The sequence below is a fragment of the Phacochoerus africanus genome, chromosome 13, assembly GCF_016906955.1.
Source record: "Phacochoerus africanus isolate WHEZ1 chromosome 13, ROS_Pafr_v1, whole genome shotgun sequence".
Taxonomy (NCBI): domain Eukaryota; kingdom Metazoa; phylum Chordata; class Mammalia; order Artiodactyla; family Suidae; genus Phacochoerus; species Phacochoerus africanus.
This window is the reverse complement of record NC_062556.1, coordinates 12804019-12823852: the sequence shown is the minus strand read 5'-3', so window position 1 is coordinate 12823852 and position 19834 is coordinate 12804019. Positions and strand designations below refer to the sequence as shown.

General features: G+C 38.3%; 1 protein-coding gene across 3 annotated transcripts in view; it reads left to right on the top strand.

The window, feature by feature from the left end:
- ALG5 (ALG5 dolichyl-phosphate beta-glucosyltransferase) overlaps positions 1 to 19834 on the top strand; it is a 40004-nt gene that overhangs the window by 13667 nt on the left and 6503 nt on the right. For all 3 annotated transcript variants that reach the window (XM_047756152.1, XM_047756151.1, XM_047756150.1), the window contains exons 7-8: positions 11510 to 11569; positions 16084 to 16235. In XM_047756152.1, the coding sequence (XP_047612108.1) occupies positions 11510 to 11569; positions 16084 to 16235 (212 nt within the window). The remainder of the gene's footprint in view (positions 1 to 11509; positions 11570 to 16083; positions 16236 to 19834) is intronic.

Here is a 19834-nt window from a genome sequence, read left to right as displayed (position 1 = left end):
CTCAGTGGGTTAAGGATATGGCATTGCCGTGAACTGTGGTCTAGGTTGCAGATGTGGCTCGGATCCCAAGTTGCTGTGGCTGTGACATAGGCCAGCAGCTGTAGCTCTGATTTAACCTCCAGCCTGGGAAACTCCATATGCAGCAGGTGTATGGAGCAAAAGCAAAAACATTTTTAAAAAGCAAAAACATTTTTAAAAATTAAAAAATAAAAGAATAGAGGGTATCTACAGTAAAATTAAAATGGTGTTTACCTGTGAGTTAAATAATTGGGGTATTTTTTTTTGTGAATTTCTTATATATAGTCCCACAGAAGAGCTAATCGTTTTATTAAAAACGTTTAGTGATTTTCTGATTCACTTGACAGTTACTTATTTAATATTCTTTCCATCCATCTCAGTTTTAAATTGCTCTTTTTCTACCAAAGTTTTAATATTTATTGTGCATATTCAGTTAAGTCTTATTTAAAAGCATAGAGTAAGACTTTAGGTAAAGATGTGACATGAAACAGATCATAGACTCTTGTCTTTGATGAAACAAACAAAAACAAAACATAAGCAGCAAGTACTCAAAAAAGAATTTGTGCAAGTTCATGCCATAAGTTCAAAAAGTGGAGTTACCTGTTGACTTAAAATGTCTCCTTGATTACAAACCCTAACTTCTGACTGTGGTGAGGGGAGCAGCCTTGTGACATTCGTCCTGTATCGTCCACATTTACACCTGAGGCAGGTGGGGCTAGAGGGTGAGTTGCTGGTCCAAGTGGCACAGCTGGCAGGGGCAGAGCTGGGACACAGCCCCCCGCCCACCGCCTGGTACCAGGATCACTCTGGCCCTGCACACAAGCGTCTCGGAGGTGTTTTGGAGCTTCTGCAATTAAAGATGTGATCCATTCACAGCGGTAGGGCTTGTGTGCCTCCAGGTGGGGCAGGCTGTTAAACCCCTTCAGATCATCACAGGAGAGCACTTCAGCCTCAAATATAAGCAAATAAATATAGTTCTAATAGCAGGAACTCTGCCTATTTTACCACAGAAAGGAAAGGAAAGTAGACCTTAAAAGTTTGTATTATAAGAAAAAAACATAGTATGTAACTATGAAGCATAAGGGATGTTGACTAGACTTATTGTAGTGACTGTTTCACCAAGTATACAAATATCAAATCATTATGTCATATAATTGCGACTAATGTCATGTATTATGTTAATTCTATCTCAATTGAAAAATAAAAAAAATTTTAAGAAAGAAACAACAAAAAGTGGAGTTACTTTCACTCAGCATAATGCACTGGAGATTCATCCACATTGCTGTGTGTATCAATAATGTGTTCCTTTTAACTGCTAGGTACCATTCCATTGAATGGGTATACCACAGCTTGTTCAACTATTGAAGGATATTTGGGCTGTTTTTCCAGCATTTGGCAATTATGAATAAAGCCGGTATCAACCTTTGATTTTTGTTTTTGTTTTTAAAGTAGAGATTGAAAAAAGAAAGAAAATCCAGGTGCCATTTCCAACTTTTAATAGCCATTTAGAGAAAGAAAGTGAATTTGCCAGATTCTGAGTTTTTTTACCAAATACTCTCAATCTGAAGAGAATCAGATTGAGAATGAGTCAGCACCCATGGACAACATCAAACAACACACTTACCCACCATCATGCTCTACTCCAGGATTTCAGGGGAAACAAAACTTGCTGGGGCTCGCCATGCCAGGGCTTCAGGCAGGGTTTGGAATGATCATAGGTCCATGTCGCTGGATCCGTTCCTTGGAAGAGTGCACCCTTGTAAAGTACAGGACGAAGCTCAAAACAGCAAAGAACTCAAGTAACCGAACTGAGCTGCATAGGGCTCTAGGGTGCTCCGCCACCCCCAACCCCAGGTATAACCCTCAGGCCTTGAAACTCTAGGTCAGAGGGGAAAAATAAGTATCATGAAAGGTAGACATTTATCAAGGAGAATTCACCTGTGCTGTATAAGAGCTGCCTGTGTTAATCATGACAAAGCAAAAAGAAATAAATGGCAGCTATCCAACATGTGAGTACAAAAAAAAAAAGAAAGATAAACCCTCTCTGAAAGCCAGTGTAATCCAAGGAAAAGGATAAAATTACACAAGAGCATATTTGCTAAAGAAATAATTCTTAATGAAGATAAGAATTTGGCAACATAGGCATTTGAAGGTGAGATGACAAAACAGCAGAATGATATCAAAAGAGAAGTTGCAGAACTAAGGAAACAAATTGAGGCCCGCAATAAGATCAATACTTGGAAATATATATGAATGAAATAGGCCTAATTTAGACCTGATTGTTACTATTCTCTCTTTATTAAAATAATCCATATTCATTCAAAAACAAATAATAAAAAACATATAAAACAATTAAAGCAAAACCTTCAACAAATAGAAAATTTAATAATTATAGAAATTCAGGAGTTCCCGTCGTGGCGCAGTGGTTAACGAATCCGACTAGGAACCATGAGGTTGCAGGTTCGATCCCTGCCCTTGCTCAGTGGGTTAACGATCCGGCGTTGCCGTGAGCTGTGGTGTAGGTTGCAGACGCGGCTCGGATCCCGCGTTGCTGTGGCTCCAGTGTAGGCCGGTGGCTACAGCTCTGATTGGACCCCTAGCCTGGGAACCCCCATATGCCACAGGAGCGGCCCAAGAAATGGCAAAAAGACAAAACAAAAAAGAAAAGCACATGAAAAGGCATATGTGAAAGTGTCGAAATCATAAAAGGAGAGAGGAGTAATCCATGTGGACTCTAGTAATTCATAAAATTTACATGAAAATAGTAAAACTTAGAAAAAAAATTCACCTCATACTCCCCTTCCTAGGAATAATTATCTATTTAATTTCATGGCTTGTGGAATATATCTCCCTCCACCATTAATCCACTCCTTTTTTTATATAAAGGTACTAAATAAATTATTCCTGCAATTCCTAAAATAATTAGTTCTGTGAATACCCCTTTTGCTTGTGCTATCCAGAGCAGTAGCTATAGCCACGTGACCCTGTTAACTTCATACAACCAACTTTTCTCCAAGCATTGCCATTGAACCTTGACTCCCATCCTTCTACAGTATAGTTGTTATTTCTGTTTGTGGGTGTCTTTTGCTTTGTTTGTTTGTTTTGCCACTGTGCCACAAAGGAACCCCTCTTGTGCTTTGTTTTGTTTAGGAATGGAAGTGTGGCTCTTAATTTATCCCTGTTACACATCAGCATGTTCAATTTCAGTTTCTCAAGGTGTGCATTCTTATTCTTTCTTTAACACAGCTCTGTTCCCTTCCCAGCTCTTTAAGCGGCGGAGTCAATAAGCATGCCTCATATGTTCCCTTAAACCCTAAAGAAAATCAACTAGAACAGTTCTGAAAATAATGAAACAGAAACACGGGTTTCAAAGTCGTTAAGTCCTATCATGAATACAGGACTGACTCACTAGGTGGCAGTAGTTGACTTAAATGTCTTTTACAGGCTTGGTTTGACAGGCTCCCCAGCATGTTTTCAGTAGCTTCTACTGTTTTCTTCCTTCTGGGCTGATTTTATTTTTAGATGTAACAGTAAAGAAATTTGTTGCTACAGCAAAACAAGGAGGGCGTTGGGGCAGGGGGGGGGGGGGCTGCTCCCCCTTCCCCACACAGGCCCTGTCTAAACCTGTGTTCTTTGAGGATCAACTGTGCTTCTCGTTTGTAGGTCCTTTTAGGAATAACCAGGTCACATATCTGGTTATTCTTATGTGATGAACTTTAAAAATTTGCCTGCAATTCTTCCTCTGAAGATCATTATTCTCTTAAGGTTCTGAATGAAATATGTATAATTTAAGTAGAGCTTTGTATGGCAAATGATTGCAATAGGGATTTACATTTAGTTCCAAATACTTTATTTGTATTTTTTAAGTGTAAAGCTTTTCTCTGAACTTTTCCGTTTTCTAACCAGTAATTATTCTACCTCTTTTGATAAAAGTATGCTTGATTTTATTTTAAAAAAAAATTCTTTTGTCTTTTTAGGGCTACATTCTCAGCATACAGAGGTTCCCAGGCTAGGGGTTGAATCGGAGCTATAGCTTCTGGCCTACACCACAGCCACAGCAACACCATATCCGAGCCGTGTCTGCAATCTATACCACAGCCCACAGCAACACCTGACCCTTAACCCACTGAGCGAGGCCAGGGATCGAACCCATATCCCCATGGATACTAATCAGATTCGTTTCCCCTGAGCCATGACAGGAACTCCTTGATTTTAGGAAATTTTTTAAGCAAAGTGTATGATGATCACTTGTTTAGTGACTTAGCTATTCGAAATACATTTAAAAATCCCTGAGCAGGCAAATAACTGACAGAATGTCTGTACTCGATGGTCATAGATAATTCCTCAGGCCATGACTTGGGTCTTAAATTCTCATTTAGATGAAGTTTCAACAAGCTTGACTTTTAGGTTTGTTTTTTTTTCCTTTTTTTTTTTTTGTCTTTTTGCCATTTCTTGGGCCACTCCCGCGGCATATGGAGGTTCCCAGGCTAGGGGTCGAATCGGAGCCATAGCCACCGGCCTACGCCAGAGCCACAGCAATGCGGGATCCGAGCCGCTTCTGCAACCTACACCGCAGCTCACAGCAACACCGGATCGTTAACCCACTGAGCAAGGCCAGGGATCAAACTTGCAACCTCATGGTTCCTAGTCAGATTCGTTAACCACTGAGCCAAGACGGGAACTCCGACTTTTAGGTTTTTAAGGCCACAAATAATAAAAGGTAAAAGATATGAAAGAGAGATCGAGTAAAATTACCCTAAGAAAACTGTAGGAAACAGATATCAACCACATTAAACAGCTCAATCTATAGTGATTGCTAACCAATGCCACTGTATGTTCCTTTGCTTTAAGTATAATAATCCTTGGCCAAGTGAGGATTTCGTATCCTCCAGTGTTTTGTGTGTGTGTTCATGGCTTGGTTGTTCCTAAAACAAAACAACAAGACAGTCACTGCTTCCCTTTTTTGTGGGTCACGTGAGCAGATCTAAGAGCCTAGTGTATTTACTTCATCTTCTCAATATGTGGGTCGATGACCAGACTTCCAAGAGTGATCCCTTCATTTTCCAAGTCGTTCATTTTATAAAGTAGGTAGTTACACAAACATTTTACTGAGATCTTTGTGAAAATCCAACAAAGGAGAATATGAAAATTTAAAAGGCAATCTTGAAAAGATAAAAAGAGGTAGATGGTGTGTAGTAAAATTTCACAAGAGTTTGTCCCAGCAGATCGATCACGAAAATGTTTCTTAAACCTTTGAAGGCTGCCTCTCAGAGCAAGTGTTTGTTTAACACCAGCAAACCTAGTTTGAAAGTGCTTATCTCTTAGACAAGGAACAGCAAACTTGTTCTGTAAAGAGCCAGAGGGTATAGGCATACCTGGTTTTATTGCATTTTGCCCTTTTGTGCTTCTCAGATATTGCATTTTTTTTCTTTTTCTTTTTTTTTTTTTTTTACAAATTGAATGTTTGTAGTAACCTTGCCTTGAGTCTGTTACCATTTTTCCAATAGCATTATTTTTAAATTTATTTATGTAGCTTTTTTTTATGTAATGCTAATACACACTTAATGACTACAGTGTAACCATAACATTTACATGCACCAGGAAACCAGAGCATTTGTGTGACTCACTTTTTGTCCATATTCACTTTATTGTGGTGATCTGAACCGAACCCACAGTATCCCTGAGGTATGCCTGTAGATATTTTAGACTCCATGGACCATGTATAGTCTCTGTTGTTAACAGTCTTCTTTTTTGTTTAACAACCCCTTAAAAACCGTTTTTGGCTCACAGGCCAAAGACAAGCAACAGGCTGGCTTTGGTCCATGGGCCATAGTTGACCACTCCTGCTCTAGAAGGTTGAAACCTTGGTCCTAACAACCACAATTTCCCTAAGCACAGAAATTTTTATGAGTTTAATGTCTTCATGATTGTCAGGAGAAAATACTCTTAATTTGAAAGGCATAAACAATTAAAATAAAAGGCAGGAAAGTGGCAAGGCACCTTTTATCAAAGAAAAGGGAGAAAAAGAGCGAATGATGCCAGATTTATCTCTTGAGTTTGCAGAGGTTGATGCTGTATTTTTTAGAACAAATTGGAAATATGAATCAAAGGCTTAAGTAATTTACGTCTGTTGACACAGCAATGCATATCCGTTGACCCAGATTTGAGAAATTTATCTTAAGAAAATTAAGAATGTGTACAAAAATTAGAAGTTCCCTGCTGGCCTGGTGGTTAAGGATCCTGAGTTGTCACTGCTGTGGCACAGGTTTGATCCCTGCCCCCATGAAAAAAAATAATACTAGTAAGCTCAGATAGACATAGATTCAAACTCTGTGTGAACTTGGGCAAGTTAACCCACCCACCTCACTTTCCTCATCTGTGACATAAGGACAATGAGCCTAAGTTCATCATGATGAAAATTTTTAATGTATGCTGAGTGTTTAGTGTGTGTTCAGCCCTCAATAACCCATGGCCTCTGATACTAACATTAGTCTTTGTGCTTGATTTTCAGAACTAATTCTGATATTATTGCTTATAACTGTTCATGTAAATTGGATTTACCTATTTCTTCTAGTCTATTTCTACTCTCCAGTGCATTTGTGAGAAAACACTTAACTGAAAAAGTACTAGAAAAGAGTCTGATGAAGCACTTCTTTCTAGAATTCAATATAGTACCACTTTTCACGACTTTTAAGAGCCAGCTGTCACAGTAAAAAAAAAAATATTCTTTTTTAAAGACATAAGAAATTCAACTAAACTCTGAAAGAAGCTTAAAGAAAGACACCCCATGTCTACATATATTCTCTAATATGGGAGGTTTTAAAACAAGAATATCCTTCATTCCTGGAGAATAGCTAACTATGCTAAACGCTGCTTAGATGAATGCTCCTGAGTGAGATAACTATCAGAGCTTCAGTTCTGATATCAGAATGACAGATGTGTAACTCTTAAAAGTTTTTAGAGACATATGCTGAAAGAAAAGGAGATGTTAAAGATTTTGTTTTTTATTTGCTTTCATTTTAATTAAATGACATTTTACTCTACTTAGTCTATGAAAGGTAGAAGGGTGTTCTTTTTTACCTGTTACTCAATAATGTCACTACTCTTTGGATTCAAAGTTAAAGCTTATTTTCATATACTGTTGAACTTGTAACACTGCTCTTCCTTAAGAAAATCATTCTGTCCTTTCCCAAGCAAAATATCTCTGCCACAAAAAGAGGGGAAGAAATTATTCTTACTATTCAGTAGTAAGCAAAGTGTATAACATAATTTCCAAAAGAAAATATAGGTGGCTAATAAAAACTCCCCAACCTTTTACCAGTTTACCTTTTTATTTAAAAAAAAAATCGATCGTATGTGGTTATATTTTTCCCCTTATCAAGTTCAAAAAATTAAAATAATTAGAACTGGCAAGAACTTTTGATGAAATAGTGGTTATATTCAGTGGGAATATAATTTAAAGAATAATTTGGCCCGTATACATTAAAAACATTCACACTTTTATCTACTATTCTAGTTCTATGACTTTCTCATAGGAAGGAATCCAAAATACAGTTAGAGTTTTATGTTCAAAGATGTTCTTTTAGACTTCTTTATAATAGCTTGAAATTCGAAATGGTCAACATAATTAGCTTGAATTAGAAATGGCATGGGTGAATAGTGAAAGCATGGTTAATCTATGCGGTGAAATATTACATTGCCCTTACCACTGACACAAAAAAAGAAAGTGCAGTATTTTGTCATAGTGCAGCACTACTGTGTCAAGTTCTTGAAAAAGAAAACCCAACTCTTACCCACCCTTTAACACCCAGTTGACAGGAACTACAGAGAACAGAGGAATGTGTAAAATGTCCCTGGGGTGGGAGGGGTTGCAGTCAGCAAGATTCAAAATCTAGGACACTTTACAGGACGAATTACATGATTTCTTCAACAAATAAATTACAAGAAAAACATTGAAAAGAGGTAGGAAGAACTCAGGGATAAAAGAAATTTCAACCACACTGTACAGATTTTATTTGGCTCTTGATTTAAACAAACTGAAAACATTTATGAGATAATTGGGCAAATTTAAAACCAAATGCTGATGGTGTTAAGGAATCATTCTCACTGGGGTATGAGAGTGGTATTGTAATTGAAATAACTGCAATCTGTGACGTATGATACGTAGAATTTGTTTCAAAATAATCCCCAATTGGGTAGGGTGCTGGTAAGGGGCTTTAGAGGAACCAGGTTGGCAGTTGGCCGTGTGTTGATAATTGTCAAAGCTGGGGGGTGGGCACATGGGGCTTCATTTTCTTATTCTCTCTACCTTAAATGAAAAAGATCATGGCACACATGGGTAGGTTTCAGCTATGGTTTTTAAATGCAGAGGGAAAAAAAAGAACACAGGGAAATATACAAAATGTTATCAGTGGCTGATTTTTGGTAAAAAGACTATACATGACTTTTTATAATAATCACACATATGTAAATTTACATGCTTGCCATTGCTTTACAAAGAACGTTTTTAAATTTTATCTATTTTGATGAATGGTTCAGAATTCAGACTGTATAAAAAGGCTTATGTGAACCTAGCTCTGCCCTTTATTTCTCAGTCACTCCCAAAAGTAACCATGTTACCCATATCTTGTATATCCACGTAGAAGATGTATGTATGTATTCTTTATTTTTAAAATGCAAATTGTAACATAATACCTACTACTCTGTTGTTTCCATTCAACATCCTGAAGACTGAACCATATGTGTACAACAGAGTGCTTCCTCATTCTTCCACAGTCCCTTTGGACAAACATACAGGTTTGCTGCTTCAAATAATACTGAAGTAATGAAACTCACTTAAATGTCATTGTACATATGTGCAAGTTTATTATGAGAAGAATTCCTAGTTGTGGAATTGCTGGCTCAGATTATATGTATAATTGTGATAGCAGTTTTCAAATAGCTGTCATATAAAGTATTGTAGGCACAATATAGTAAAAAAACAATAGGTTTTATTTGCTTTGCTCTTGGTATAAGTGTGATTGAGGCGAGGACCTTGTCAGTTGTTCAAGAGCTATTTTCATTATCTCTTTTTGTGAATTCTCTTTCATTCCCTTCACCTCTTCTCCAGCTGAGTTGTTAAGTACTTTCCGTAATAATTTGTAGGTGTACTTTATACATTTTGGAAATTAACCTTTTGTCTATAATGTAAATTACCAGTATTTCCCCCCAGTATTTCTTTTTATTTTTAATAAGGTTGGATTTTTCTTGTTTTCCCACACAAGTTTTTGAATGTTATTGTCAAATTGTTCGATTCTTCTGGGGTTTGTGTATTTGTGCCTTCCTTGGGATCATTTAAAAAAATATTTCTGGGAGATCCTGTTGTGACTCAGTGGGTTAAGGACCCAACATAGTGTCCATGAGGATGCGGGTTTGATTCTTGGCCTTGTTCAGTGGCTTGAGGATCCAGCGTTGCTGCAATCTGCAGTGTAGATCGCAGATGCAGCTGGGATCTGGTGATGCTGTGGCTGTGGCATAGGCCTGTAGCTATAGCTCCAATTCGACCCCTCGCCCAGGAATTTCTGTATGCCACAGAAAAGAAAAAAAAAATTTAATTATTTCTGATATTTTACACTGAAATCTTTGATGTAGCTGGAATATGTCCTAGTCAGTATGTGGCTTGTGTCCATTTTAATTTGGTTTCTAAATGTCTACCAAAATGCCGCCCACATCTTTTTTCCACTAATTTAAAGTGTCATCTTTATTATACCCTTAACTACCCATATGTTTTTTTGTATGTATTTCAGGCCTTTCCAGTCTGATCCTTAGGTTTATCTTAAATAGGTACTATTTCCAGCACCTTAGTTTTCATCATTATAGCTTTGTGATATATTTTCAAATCCTTTGGAGCTAGTTCTTCCTCACCGTTAGAATTTTCTTGGCTCTTCTTGGTTCTTTATTTTTCAGTGTTTACTTCCAAATCAGCTGGTCTAAATCACTGAAAGATTATTTTGCTGTTTCTCCTGGTATTTACAAGTTAGCTTAGGGAATATTGCCTTTTCACGTCCTCTCATCCATGATCATGGTGTACCCTCTGTGTGTCCCTTGGCTGCATTTTACATGTTTCCTTTATTTAGATCTTGCCACATTTCTTGTAAAGTTTATAGATTTTTCTTTTTTATTGATGTTGTAAATATAACGTCCTTTCCTCCTTTATCTTATGACTATTGTTTGTACGTATGAAGACTAATACATTATATACTCATTTCATGCCCAGTCATCTTTTCATACCATCTTATTGTTTGTAGTCATTTTTCAGTTGATATTCTTGGATTTTCCATAATGTAATGATGGTATATGAAATCATGCCATCTGCAGATACCCCTTTTCTTTCTAATACTACTAACTTTTCTTATAACTCTTTCGTTTTTAATTAGAATAGCCATTTAAACATATGGGTTGGAGTCCCATTGTGGCTCAGTGGAAACAAATCCAACTAGAAACCATGAGGTTGCAGGTTCGATCCCTGGCCTTGCTCAGTGGGTTAAGGATCCAGTGTTGCCATGAGCTGTGGTGGTAGGTCACAGATGCGGCTTGGATCCCACGTTGCTGTGGCCAGCAGCTATAGCTCCGATTCAACCCCTCGCCTGGGAACTTCCATATGCCGCAGGTACAACCCTAAAAAGCAAAAAATAGGAGTTCCCGTCGTGGCGCAGTGGTTAACGAATCCGACTAGGAACCATGAGGTCGCGGGTTCGGTCCCTGCCCTCGCTCAGTGGGTTAACGATCCGGCGTTGCCGTGAGCTGTGGTGTAGGTTGCAGACGTGGCTCGGATCCCACGTTGCTGTGGCTCTGGCGTAGGCCGGTGGCTACAGCTCCGATTCAACCCCTAGCCTGGGAACCTCCATATGCCGCAGGAGCGGCCCAAGAAATAGCAACAGCAACAACAACAATAACAACAACAAAAAGACAAAAAAAAAGCAAAAAATAAATAAATAAATAAATAAATAAGTGGATTTTGAAATACATGCCCTTGTATTTAACCCTGAATGGAGTCGTCTTAGTAATACAACTAGCCTCCTTAAGTACATATTCTGAACTCCTCAATAAACCCTTAAAGATATTTAATGATACTTTTTAAAAATTCCTAATAAATAAGATAGTTACACTGAAAATAAATATTTTTGGAGTTCCTGTCATGGCTGAGTGGAAACAAATCTGACTGGTATCCATGAGGATGCGGGTTCAATCCCTTGCTGTGCTCAGTGGGTTAAGGATCTCAGCATTGCTGTGAGCTTCGGTGTAGATCATGAGCTACAGTATAGATCGCAGACGTGGCTCAGATCTGGTGTATCTGTGACTGTGGTGTAGGCCAGCAGCTGAAGCTCCAATTAGACCCCTAGCCTGGGAACCTCCATATGCCACAGGTGCAACCCTGAAAAAGAGGAAAAGAAATATTTTTAGTAATGATACTTAAATACGGAAAAATTATTTCATTGCTTTTTTCCCTTAGGATCAAATGGCTATTGCATGTGGATCTCGAGCTCATTTGGAAAAAGAATCAATTGCTCAGGTAAGGCTTTCATCAACCATGGATCAGCAGGTTTTTCCTTTTTTACATATACATTGGCATGAAATAAACTGTCATACTTAATCTTACAAAAACTAAGGTTCCTTTCAAAAGAAGGGATTGACACATTTAAGGTTTTTGTTTTGTTTTGTTTTCTTGAGTATGGATGTAGACTTCACTTTGATTTAGGATGCAAGCACCTCTTTTTTTTTTTTTTTAAGCTACCATCCCCATTCAGTTAGAACAGAAGGCAGATTTCTCCACATGTTGCTAAATTTTTTAATCTATCAACTTGCCTTTGGTTTTTCTCATGTCAGCACACTCAAGTACTATATTTTAAGGTTTATTAAAATTAAAAAAATTTTAAGCTATTCTTCTTAGAAAAGCATTATACCTTCAAATTTATGAAGTTTTACTGACCTTTTCGGTATATATATATATATATATTTCAAAATACTGAAGACATTAACTTCTTCAGGTTGTAATTTATTGATTAAGCTAAGAAGCTGGAATTTGGAAGAAAAATATAATAAGAAATTATTCCATGCAATGTTTTAAAATCATTTTTCACTTAAAAATGTAGATCAGGTGTACCAAGCTCAGTAATTGTCCATTATATTCTTAATGGTACATTTAGAGTGGTCAAGTAGAGCAAGAATAAAGATATATTTTTCATGCAAGGTCAGAATTATCTGGGGCTTTTTTTTTTTTTAATGTATATTCTTAGGCCAACCCCATACACATTAAATCAGACTCTAGCCATGGGGCCAGGAGTCTGCATTTGTAATAGTTTCCCAGGTCACTCTTTGCATACCAGAGTTTGAGAACCAGTGGAAACCTTTCCCTCAATGATTTTGAAAAAAAGACATGAAAAAATTCTCATTTTTTTCTTCCCAAGAAATACATGGCAGAGTCATAAAACTCCTTAAGGATTTTGCTCACATGTGGAAACCTGAACTCTCCTCTTTTAAGAAATAAATTGTTTTAATATCTTCAGCATCTAGTCCAAGTGTAACTCTGTAACGCTATGGGCTCTCACTGCTATTTGGAAAAGCTTACTGTGTTAACCACAGAGAATACAAACTCCTGGAAATTTAAAATTGAAAGAGAGTTTAGAGATTTACTAGTCCAGCTTCATCGCTTTAGTGATACCCAGGAGATAAAGCAAGTGATACCCAGGATAATCAGTGCATTACTTATAATTGTAAAATACTAAAACTATGAAATCCTAAATCCCAGCGCTAGAAAGTATACATATTTCCCCTAGATGAAATGCCATACAGCAATAAAAATGTAATAATATGGGAAATACCAAAATATGGGAAATACCAAAAATACTAGGTTGTATGGAAAAGACAAAGTATGCTATTGTAAATCCAGTATAATAGTGTGAAAAGGTCTATTCAAACAAAAACATTTAATGAAAATAGACTACTATTAAGTTAGGATTTTGTGACTAAATGGTTTCCTTTTTAAAAGTATATTTGTGAATGGAGAAGAAAAAGAATAATCTACTTGGAAGGGGAAAAAATGTTGAAGAAATAGCAAGCAGCAGTTGAGGTCATCTAGGCAAGAAATAGTTGGGACCTGTATTGGTGGTGGCAACAGAAGGGAACTGTGGTTTTAGGTTTTGTTTGGAAGGGTGTAGATTCTTGACACTTGGAACTTCCATTAGCTGAAAACTCTGAATTTTTTCCAGAATAGTATTTGCATGAGGCTCTGCTATGATTTGAATCTCCTTTTACGCAGCACTGCTTTTAGCCAGTTGTCAAGGGATCTATCCCAGGATCTCTGTGTTTATAATTAATCTTGTCATCCATCCACCCATTCCTCCTTCTCTAAAACTTAATGATTGATTTGGTGCTTTTAGACCCTACAGAATTGGCCACTGCTCAGTAGAAAGAAAGGGTAAACTACTCCACTGACTAGAGTTCAGCAGTTGTCCATTGCAGACACTTTATATAACCCTGGCTGAGTAGACTTGTAGTCCAGGTCCAGGGGATTCTCACAGTACCAAACCTGGCTTATAGAAGGTCCTCGCCCAGGGACAGCACATCCAGCTGCCAAGTGTCCGGGAAGCTGCGGCAGGGCCTTCCATTTCTCAGCCACTTGGGTTTTCTCTTAATGTGTTTTGGTAACAGAAACCCTGCATGTGATCCGTCTGTGGATGGTGAAAAAAGTATAAAAGTATTCATTAATCATGGTAGTAAACAGCAGCTTCAGAAGCTTCACCATTTACTTTTTATTTTCAGACTTATCTTCCCTGGATACCTTTACCCATGTTCTCAGTTTATCCTACTGTCTGTTCTGTTGCTCTCTAGGAAGACAGACATGCACTACACAGCAGCGACGGAGTCTTTTAAGCATCCTTAAACACGTTCATCCGCTTGTGTGTTCTGTGTAACAGTTATAACAGGACTGTTCACATTGTCTGGGTATTCTCAAATTTATCATTTCTCAAAGATTAAAAGTAGAATCCATTACTCTTTGATGTCTTTAGATTTTAAGAGTCTTTGTGTATATATTTCAGAAGTTCGTAGAGTGTTTTCGATGAAGTTATTAGCTTCATGTAACTAAATAAGTCTATCCTGTATGTTTTTAGTTTTCTTCTAAATTTTAAGATATTCTCCCAAGTTTTAAAAATTAAGGAAAGATCCTCTTGTTTGTAGGTTATGTTGTTATGCTTTTAAATATGTTAGACATCAAGTAAGTTAAAGTCTTCATGTGAACTCCACTTACTTTTGTTTTTTAAAAAGTAGCCATTATCGTAAAACAAACAAAAATCTTCTATTAACATCCAAGCAAAAGCAGTCATGAATATTTTTATTTGTTACCTAGTAAGCTCATCTAAATCACATTAAAAATCATTCAAGGAGAATAGTTTATAGGTATTATTTTTCTACCTTTTAATTTTCATTTTTTTTCTGTCTTTTGATTTGTTTGTTCCTTTCCTAAGCATAAATGCTCTTTTGGAGGTTTAATCAGTCAACTAGTATTTACTGGAATATTTTAAATAGAAGGCACTGAGCAAGCTGTTGTGAGATTCCCAAAGTATTTTAAGATGAGGTTTCTGCCCTATCTGCTTAGAGAGGTAAGACATATTTACATCAAAACATAACTGATGATTCTAGGTGATAAATGAGAAGTGCTAGAGCTTTTCAAAGAGTTTGTTTACATACCCTATAGATAAGCATTTTATTCTTTCTTCCCTTCTTGCCCTGTGTAATACGCAAGTGAAATTGTGGTCAAAAGGTTAAAGTGACCTTTCCAGCCCTCTTCCTTTATTAAAAGCATTTATTGAGTTTCTTTTACTTCTTGTACCAAATACTTGGCTAAAGCCCTTTGATATTACTTCAGTTAATCCTTACAGTAACTTTGTGAGGCAGGTATCTTCATTCTAGATGAGGAAAGTGGGGTTTAGAGAGTGGCAGTAACTTGCTCAAGGCCAAGCTACTAATTTTTAATGGAGCCAGGGGTTTTTTTTTTAAATACAGGTCTGCTCAGTTCAGTGGCTTTTTCTCCTGTGTCATCTTATCACTATTGATCATGGTTCTGTTCCTAGTGATAGAAAAGGCCATGTGAATGAAGAATGTCACTAACGATTATAATTATGGAAAACAAAGCCAAAAGGAGGAAGTGACCTTTATTTACTAGCGTGTCAGATATTCTGCATAGACTCGTACTGCATTGCTTATGTGCATATGTAATAGATCATTCCATGAGTCTACCACCATCATTATGGAAAAATTTAAGAGAGAATATCTTTTTTTAATCGTCGATATGGAAGTCTAGAATGCAGTGATAATTAATGTTATTCTTATGTTTTAAAGTTTGCAATGTTTAATGAATAATGAAATATATGTCATGTTACTACTAATAATAAAATTAATCACTAGTAACAATAATGAGTACTCAGGATTAAACTTAAACTTAATATCTAAAGAATTAAAGAACTTTATTCTTAAAATGTAATGAATCAGGTATCTGTCATACTTAATGAGAGAGACGACTTTTTGTCTCAGACTCCCTTCTAGGGTGTGATTTCTGTGACACAGCTGCCCCTCTTCTGTCGGTGCTCTCGTTAGCTGGGTGTCGAACCTCAGGTTCAAATCTTGTGTTTTGTTTTTCCAAGATATTCTGGTAACTACCTTTTTTGAAACTGAAGTATATTTGGGACACAGAAGCACAAAATGTACGGCGAAGGAGATGTTCTCCTTGCTCAGCACCCCGCAACTGCTGAGGTTGGCTTCTGACTCTCACAGGCACCGCGATTCTTCTTGTCTTCCGCCGGGAAGCGAGTGCCTGCTGCTTTAGTGCCTCTGCCCAGCTCCAGGCAGGGGGCGTGCCCCCAGCTTCTAGGATAGCCTTGGCCAGTGCAGCGGATAGAACAGTGGTGCTCACGTGTAGGATCTACCCGGTCAAGCAGATACTGAATTGCAGTTGTCTACAGCCAGGTGTTTTCAGTGACTCCTTTACACATAAATGGAAAAGTCACTTATATTTTGTCTCTGTTTCAGCGTTCTTACTTCCGTACTCTTCTCATGTATGGGTTCCACTTTCTCGTGTGGTTCCTTTGTGTCAAAGGAATCAGGGACACACAGTGTGGGTTCAAATTATTAACTCGAGAAGCAGCTTCACGGACGTTCTCATCGCTACACGTTGAACGATGGTAGGTTCCTCACCGGGATGTGTCTGGTACATCTTATTATACAGCAGGTAATGGGCAGCAGCCCTGTTTTCTCATAATGAACATCCAGGTTTGAACAAAATTGACACTTAGGTATGTGAACCTAATCTGTACCTTTACTGGTTTTGTTCTTATTTTGAAAATCCGAAACCAAATATAAGATATAAAGTTATAAACTTACCTTAATTGTAGAAAGTAAAATTGAGAGGCCTAGAAACATCCTGTTTCCTTAAGCTTCCTTTTTTATCCTTTGATGAAAAAAGAAAAAGCTCAGAAATATCAAAAGCAGAAGAGGGGGTACCCATTTCCTCTTCTATCCTTCCTTTTACAAAAGTTCCCTCTCCTGCCTAAGAGCACTCCTGGGCCCTCTGCATCCCCTTCCACCGTCTAAGAACCTGGTCCTCTTTGCTTATTGTCTCATGTATTCAGCCTTTTCTCTCGACCACATCTTTCCCATCAGTTTTTACAAATTTAAATTTCTCTTGCCGGAGTTCCTGTCATGGCACAGCAGAAACAAATCTGACTAGGAACCATGAGGTTGCAGGTTCAATCCCTGGCCTCACTCAGTGGGTTAAGGATCCGGCGTTGCCATGTGCTGTGATGGTGTAGGTCGCAGATGCGGCTTGGATACCGAGTTGCTCTGGCTGTGCAATAGGCTGGCAGCTGTAGCTCCGATTAGACCCGTAGCCTGGGAACCTCCATATGCCGCAGCTGCGGCCCTGAAAAGATAAAAAGACAAAAATAAATAAATCAATAAATTTCTCTTGCCAAGAAAACAAAAAATGTCTCTATTGACACCTGCCCCCAGCACTCCTCCAGCTCTCATCCTGTTTCCTTTCACAGCCAGCCTTTTCTGGGAAGAGTGATCTATGCTCACTGTCTCCATCTTCTCGCTGCCCATTCACGCCTCACCCATCCTCCCATCTAAACATCTAGTCACCCGCCTACATTAACTCCAGTGCTCTTGTATAATATCACCCCGTACCAACTTGATTACCCATCAGTAGCATTCAGTACTTTTGTTTTTTTTTTTTTTTTTAGGGCCGCATATGCGGCATATGGAGCTTCCCAGGCTAGGGGTCTAACCGGAGCTACAGCCGCCAACCTACACCACAGCCACAGCAACGCCAGATCTGAGCCACGTTTGCGACCTGCACCACAGCTCACAGCAACACTGGATCGTTAACCCACTGAGCAAGGCCAGGGATCGAACCTGCAACCTCATGGTTACTAGTCGGATTCATTTTTGCTGCGCCGTGACAGGAACTCCGAGTTCAGTACTTCTGACCTCTCTTGAAATACTCTGTTCCCTCTGCCTCTCTTCATCCCAGACACACCTCAGCTCTCAGCCTGTCTAGGGCTAACACTGTCACAGAGAAGCCAGGAACTTTGGCATCCTTCCGACCTTCCCATCAGCCCCTCCATAAAGCCAGCCCAACACCAAGGCCTGTTGATTTGAGCTTTTATGTCCTGTTATTTCTCTTCATCTTCATCACCGTCCAGGACATCATTCCTATGCTGCAGCCCAAGGGGTCTTTTCAAAAATAAGAGGTGCATTGATCAAATGCACCCCTTCTGCCTCCCATCGCCTTTCGGTGTCTTCCCAGGGCCTTGAGAGGGACACCAGTGGGCATATCGGTGTTGATCGTATGGTGTGGCCCTCCTGAGTCTCCGTGTAAGGGTCCTTCCCACCTCACCGCCCACCGCCCCTCCGTCAGCGGCTCGCTATCCTCCAGATCTTCCCTGGGGCCGCTGCCCTCACGCTCCACTAGATCAGATGCTCTGACTGTACACTCTGGTAGCCCCGTGAGTCTTTGCACCTAGTACCTGTCACATCTGTCGTCTTCTATGGGTGTAATCTTTCTTCTCTAGTAAAACCTAACCTTCACAAGAGCAAGAATCTCATCTGATTTTGCTTATTATAGTTCCCTATCGAAGAGAGTGCCTGGCACGTCATAGGACTCAATGAATACTGTTGAAAGAAATAATACTTAGTCTTAGTCCTGGGTTCTTTGTCAGTTCTGTTCATAATGGGAGTCTACACAGTTATTCCATTAGAAGTTTGTTTTTACAGTTTCTGTAACTTTCATGCATCTGTTTGCAAAGATCTATTATCTCCCTAGAAATAGATGTCATAAAATCTTCCCAGATAACTTGAAAGAAACTGTAGTTTCAGAATTAAAATCATCAAATGTTTTTAAATCTTTTTCATTAAAAATTTTTAAGTAATATATATTTGATTTTCAAATTTAGATACATGTTTCTATTATGTTGAAGAATAAAATGTGCTGATAGGTAACGGACTCTAAAATTAGAGAATCTAATTTAAGAAGCCACTTTAGAAATAAAGCCCTCCTTCTGCATTAGATATTTTTCAGTCAGCTGTTATGTCCAGATTTAGGGTCAAAGCACTAGGTTCTCTGTAGTTTTCAAGGAAGGATTTAAAAATGGAGAACATTGCAGTTAGGACTGATAAATCAAAATTAGGGTTGATAAAACATTATTAAGCTTCCTTGTCAGGGCTCTTTTAAGGCAGCAGTGCCCAATGGAAATATATGAGACACAAATTAATATGTAATTTTCTAGTAGCCACATTAAAAAGTAAAAAAGAAAGATGAAATTTATTTTAATACTATATTTAACACAATATAAACATAGTCATTTCAGCATGCACTCAGTATGAAAAAATATCAAGCTATTTTACATTCTTTTTGTTGTCCTGTTTTCAAAGCACAGTACATCTCAGTTCAGACCAGCTGCGTGTGGCCAGTGGCTGCTGTTTTGGCCAGCACAGTATCAAGGTTTTATGGTGTTTTTAAGTTAAAGAACATGTTTTTATTTTATTCTTCTTTAAACTTTATTTTATTCTACTTTAAACTTTATGTTCATGTGCATGCCTTTTTGTTTGTTTGCTGTAGCATCGACCTGGCTTAAGAGTTTAGCCTCTCACATCTCTCTTGAGTCAGTGGTGTTTATTTTGTGCCCAGAAGGGAGAAGCACCAAATACGAATGTGTCAACCTGATTAGCAGTATATCCCTCACCACAGTGATGTTTCATCCATTGTTTTTACCTAAACATCTCCGTTCCTGCACTTCCATCAGGAAAGACTAAGGAGCAGATGTGTTTTTTTCTTATGCAGCATAAATTGTAGAAATCCAGTTGTGCATCTACTCATCTCCATACGTGTCACCGTAGACAGTTTTTGTAAGAGGATCTATTCTAAAGATTCATTGAAATTTTCTTATAACTCTCCAGAAAGCCAATTCAGGTAGAGTTTCTAGGTATTAGAAAACTTCACGGTCTACTACTGCTGTATTGCTGAAGTGAAAAGACTACTACAGGCATCTCTTTGATTCAGAATTACTTGAGTATGGGTAACACTAAATGTTCTATATATATAAAATCTCCATCCTCCAAACTGTACCTCACCTTAATCCTTTCCCTTTTTTTTTTGCTTTTTAGGGCCGCATGCAGCATAAGGAGGTTCCCAAGCTAGGGGGTGAATCAGAGCTACAGCTGTCGGCCTGCACCACAGCTCACGGCAATGCCAGATCCTTAACCCACTGAGTGAGGCCAGGGA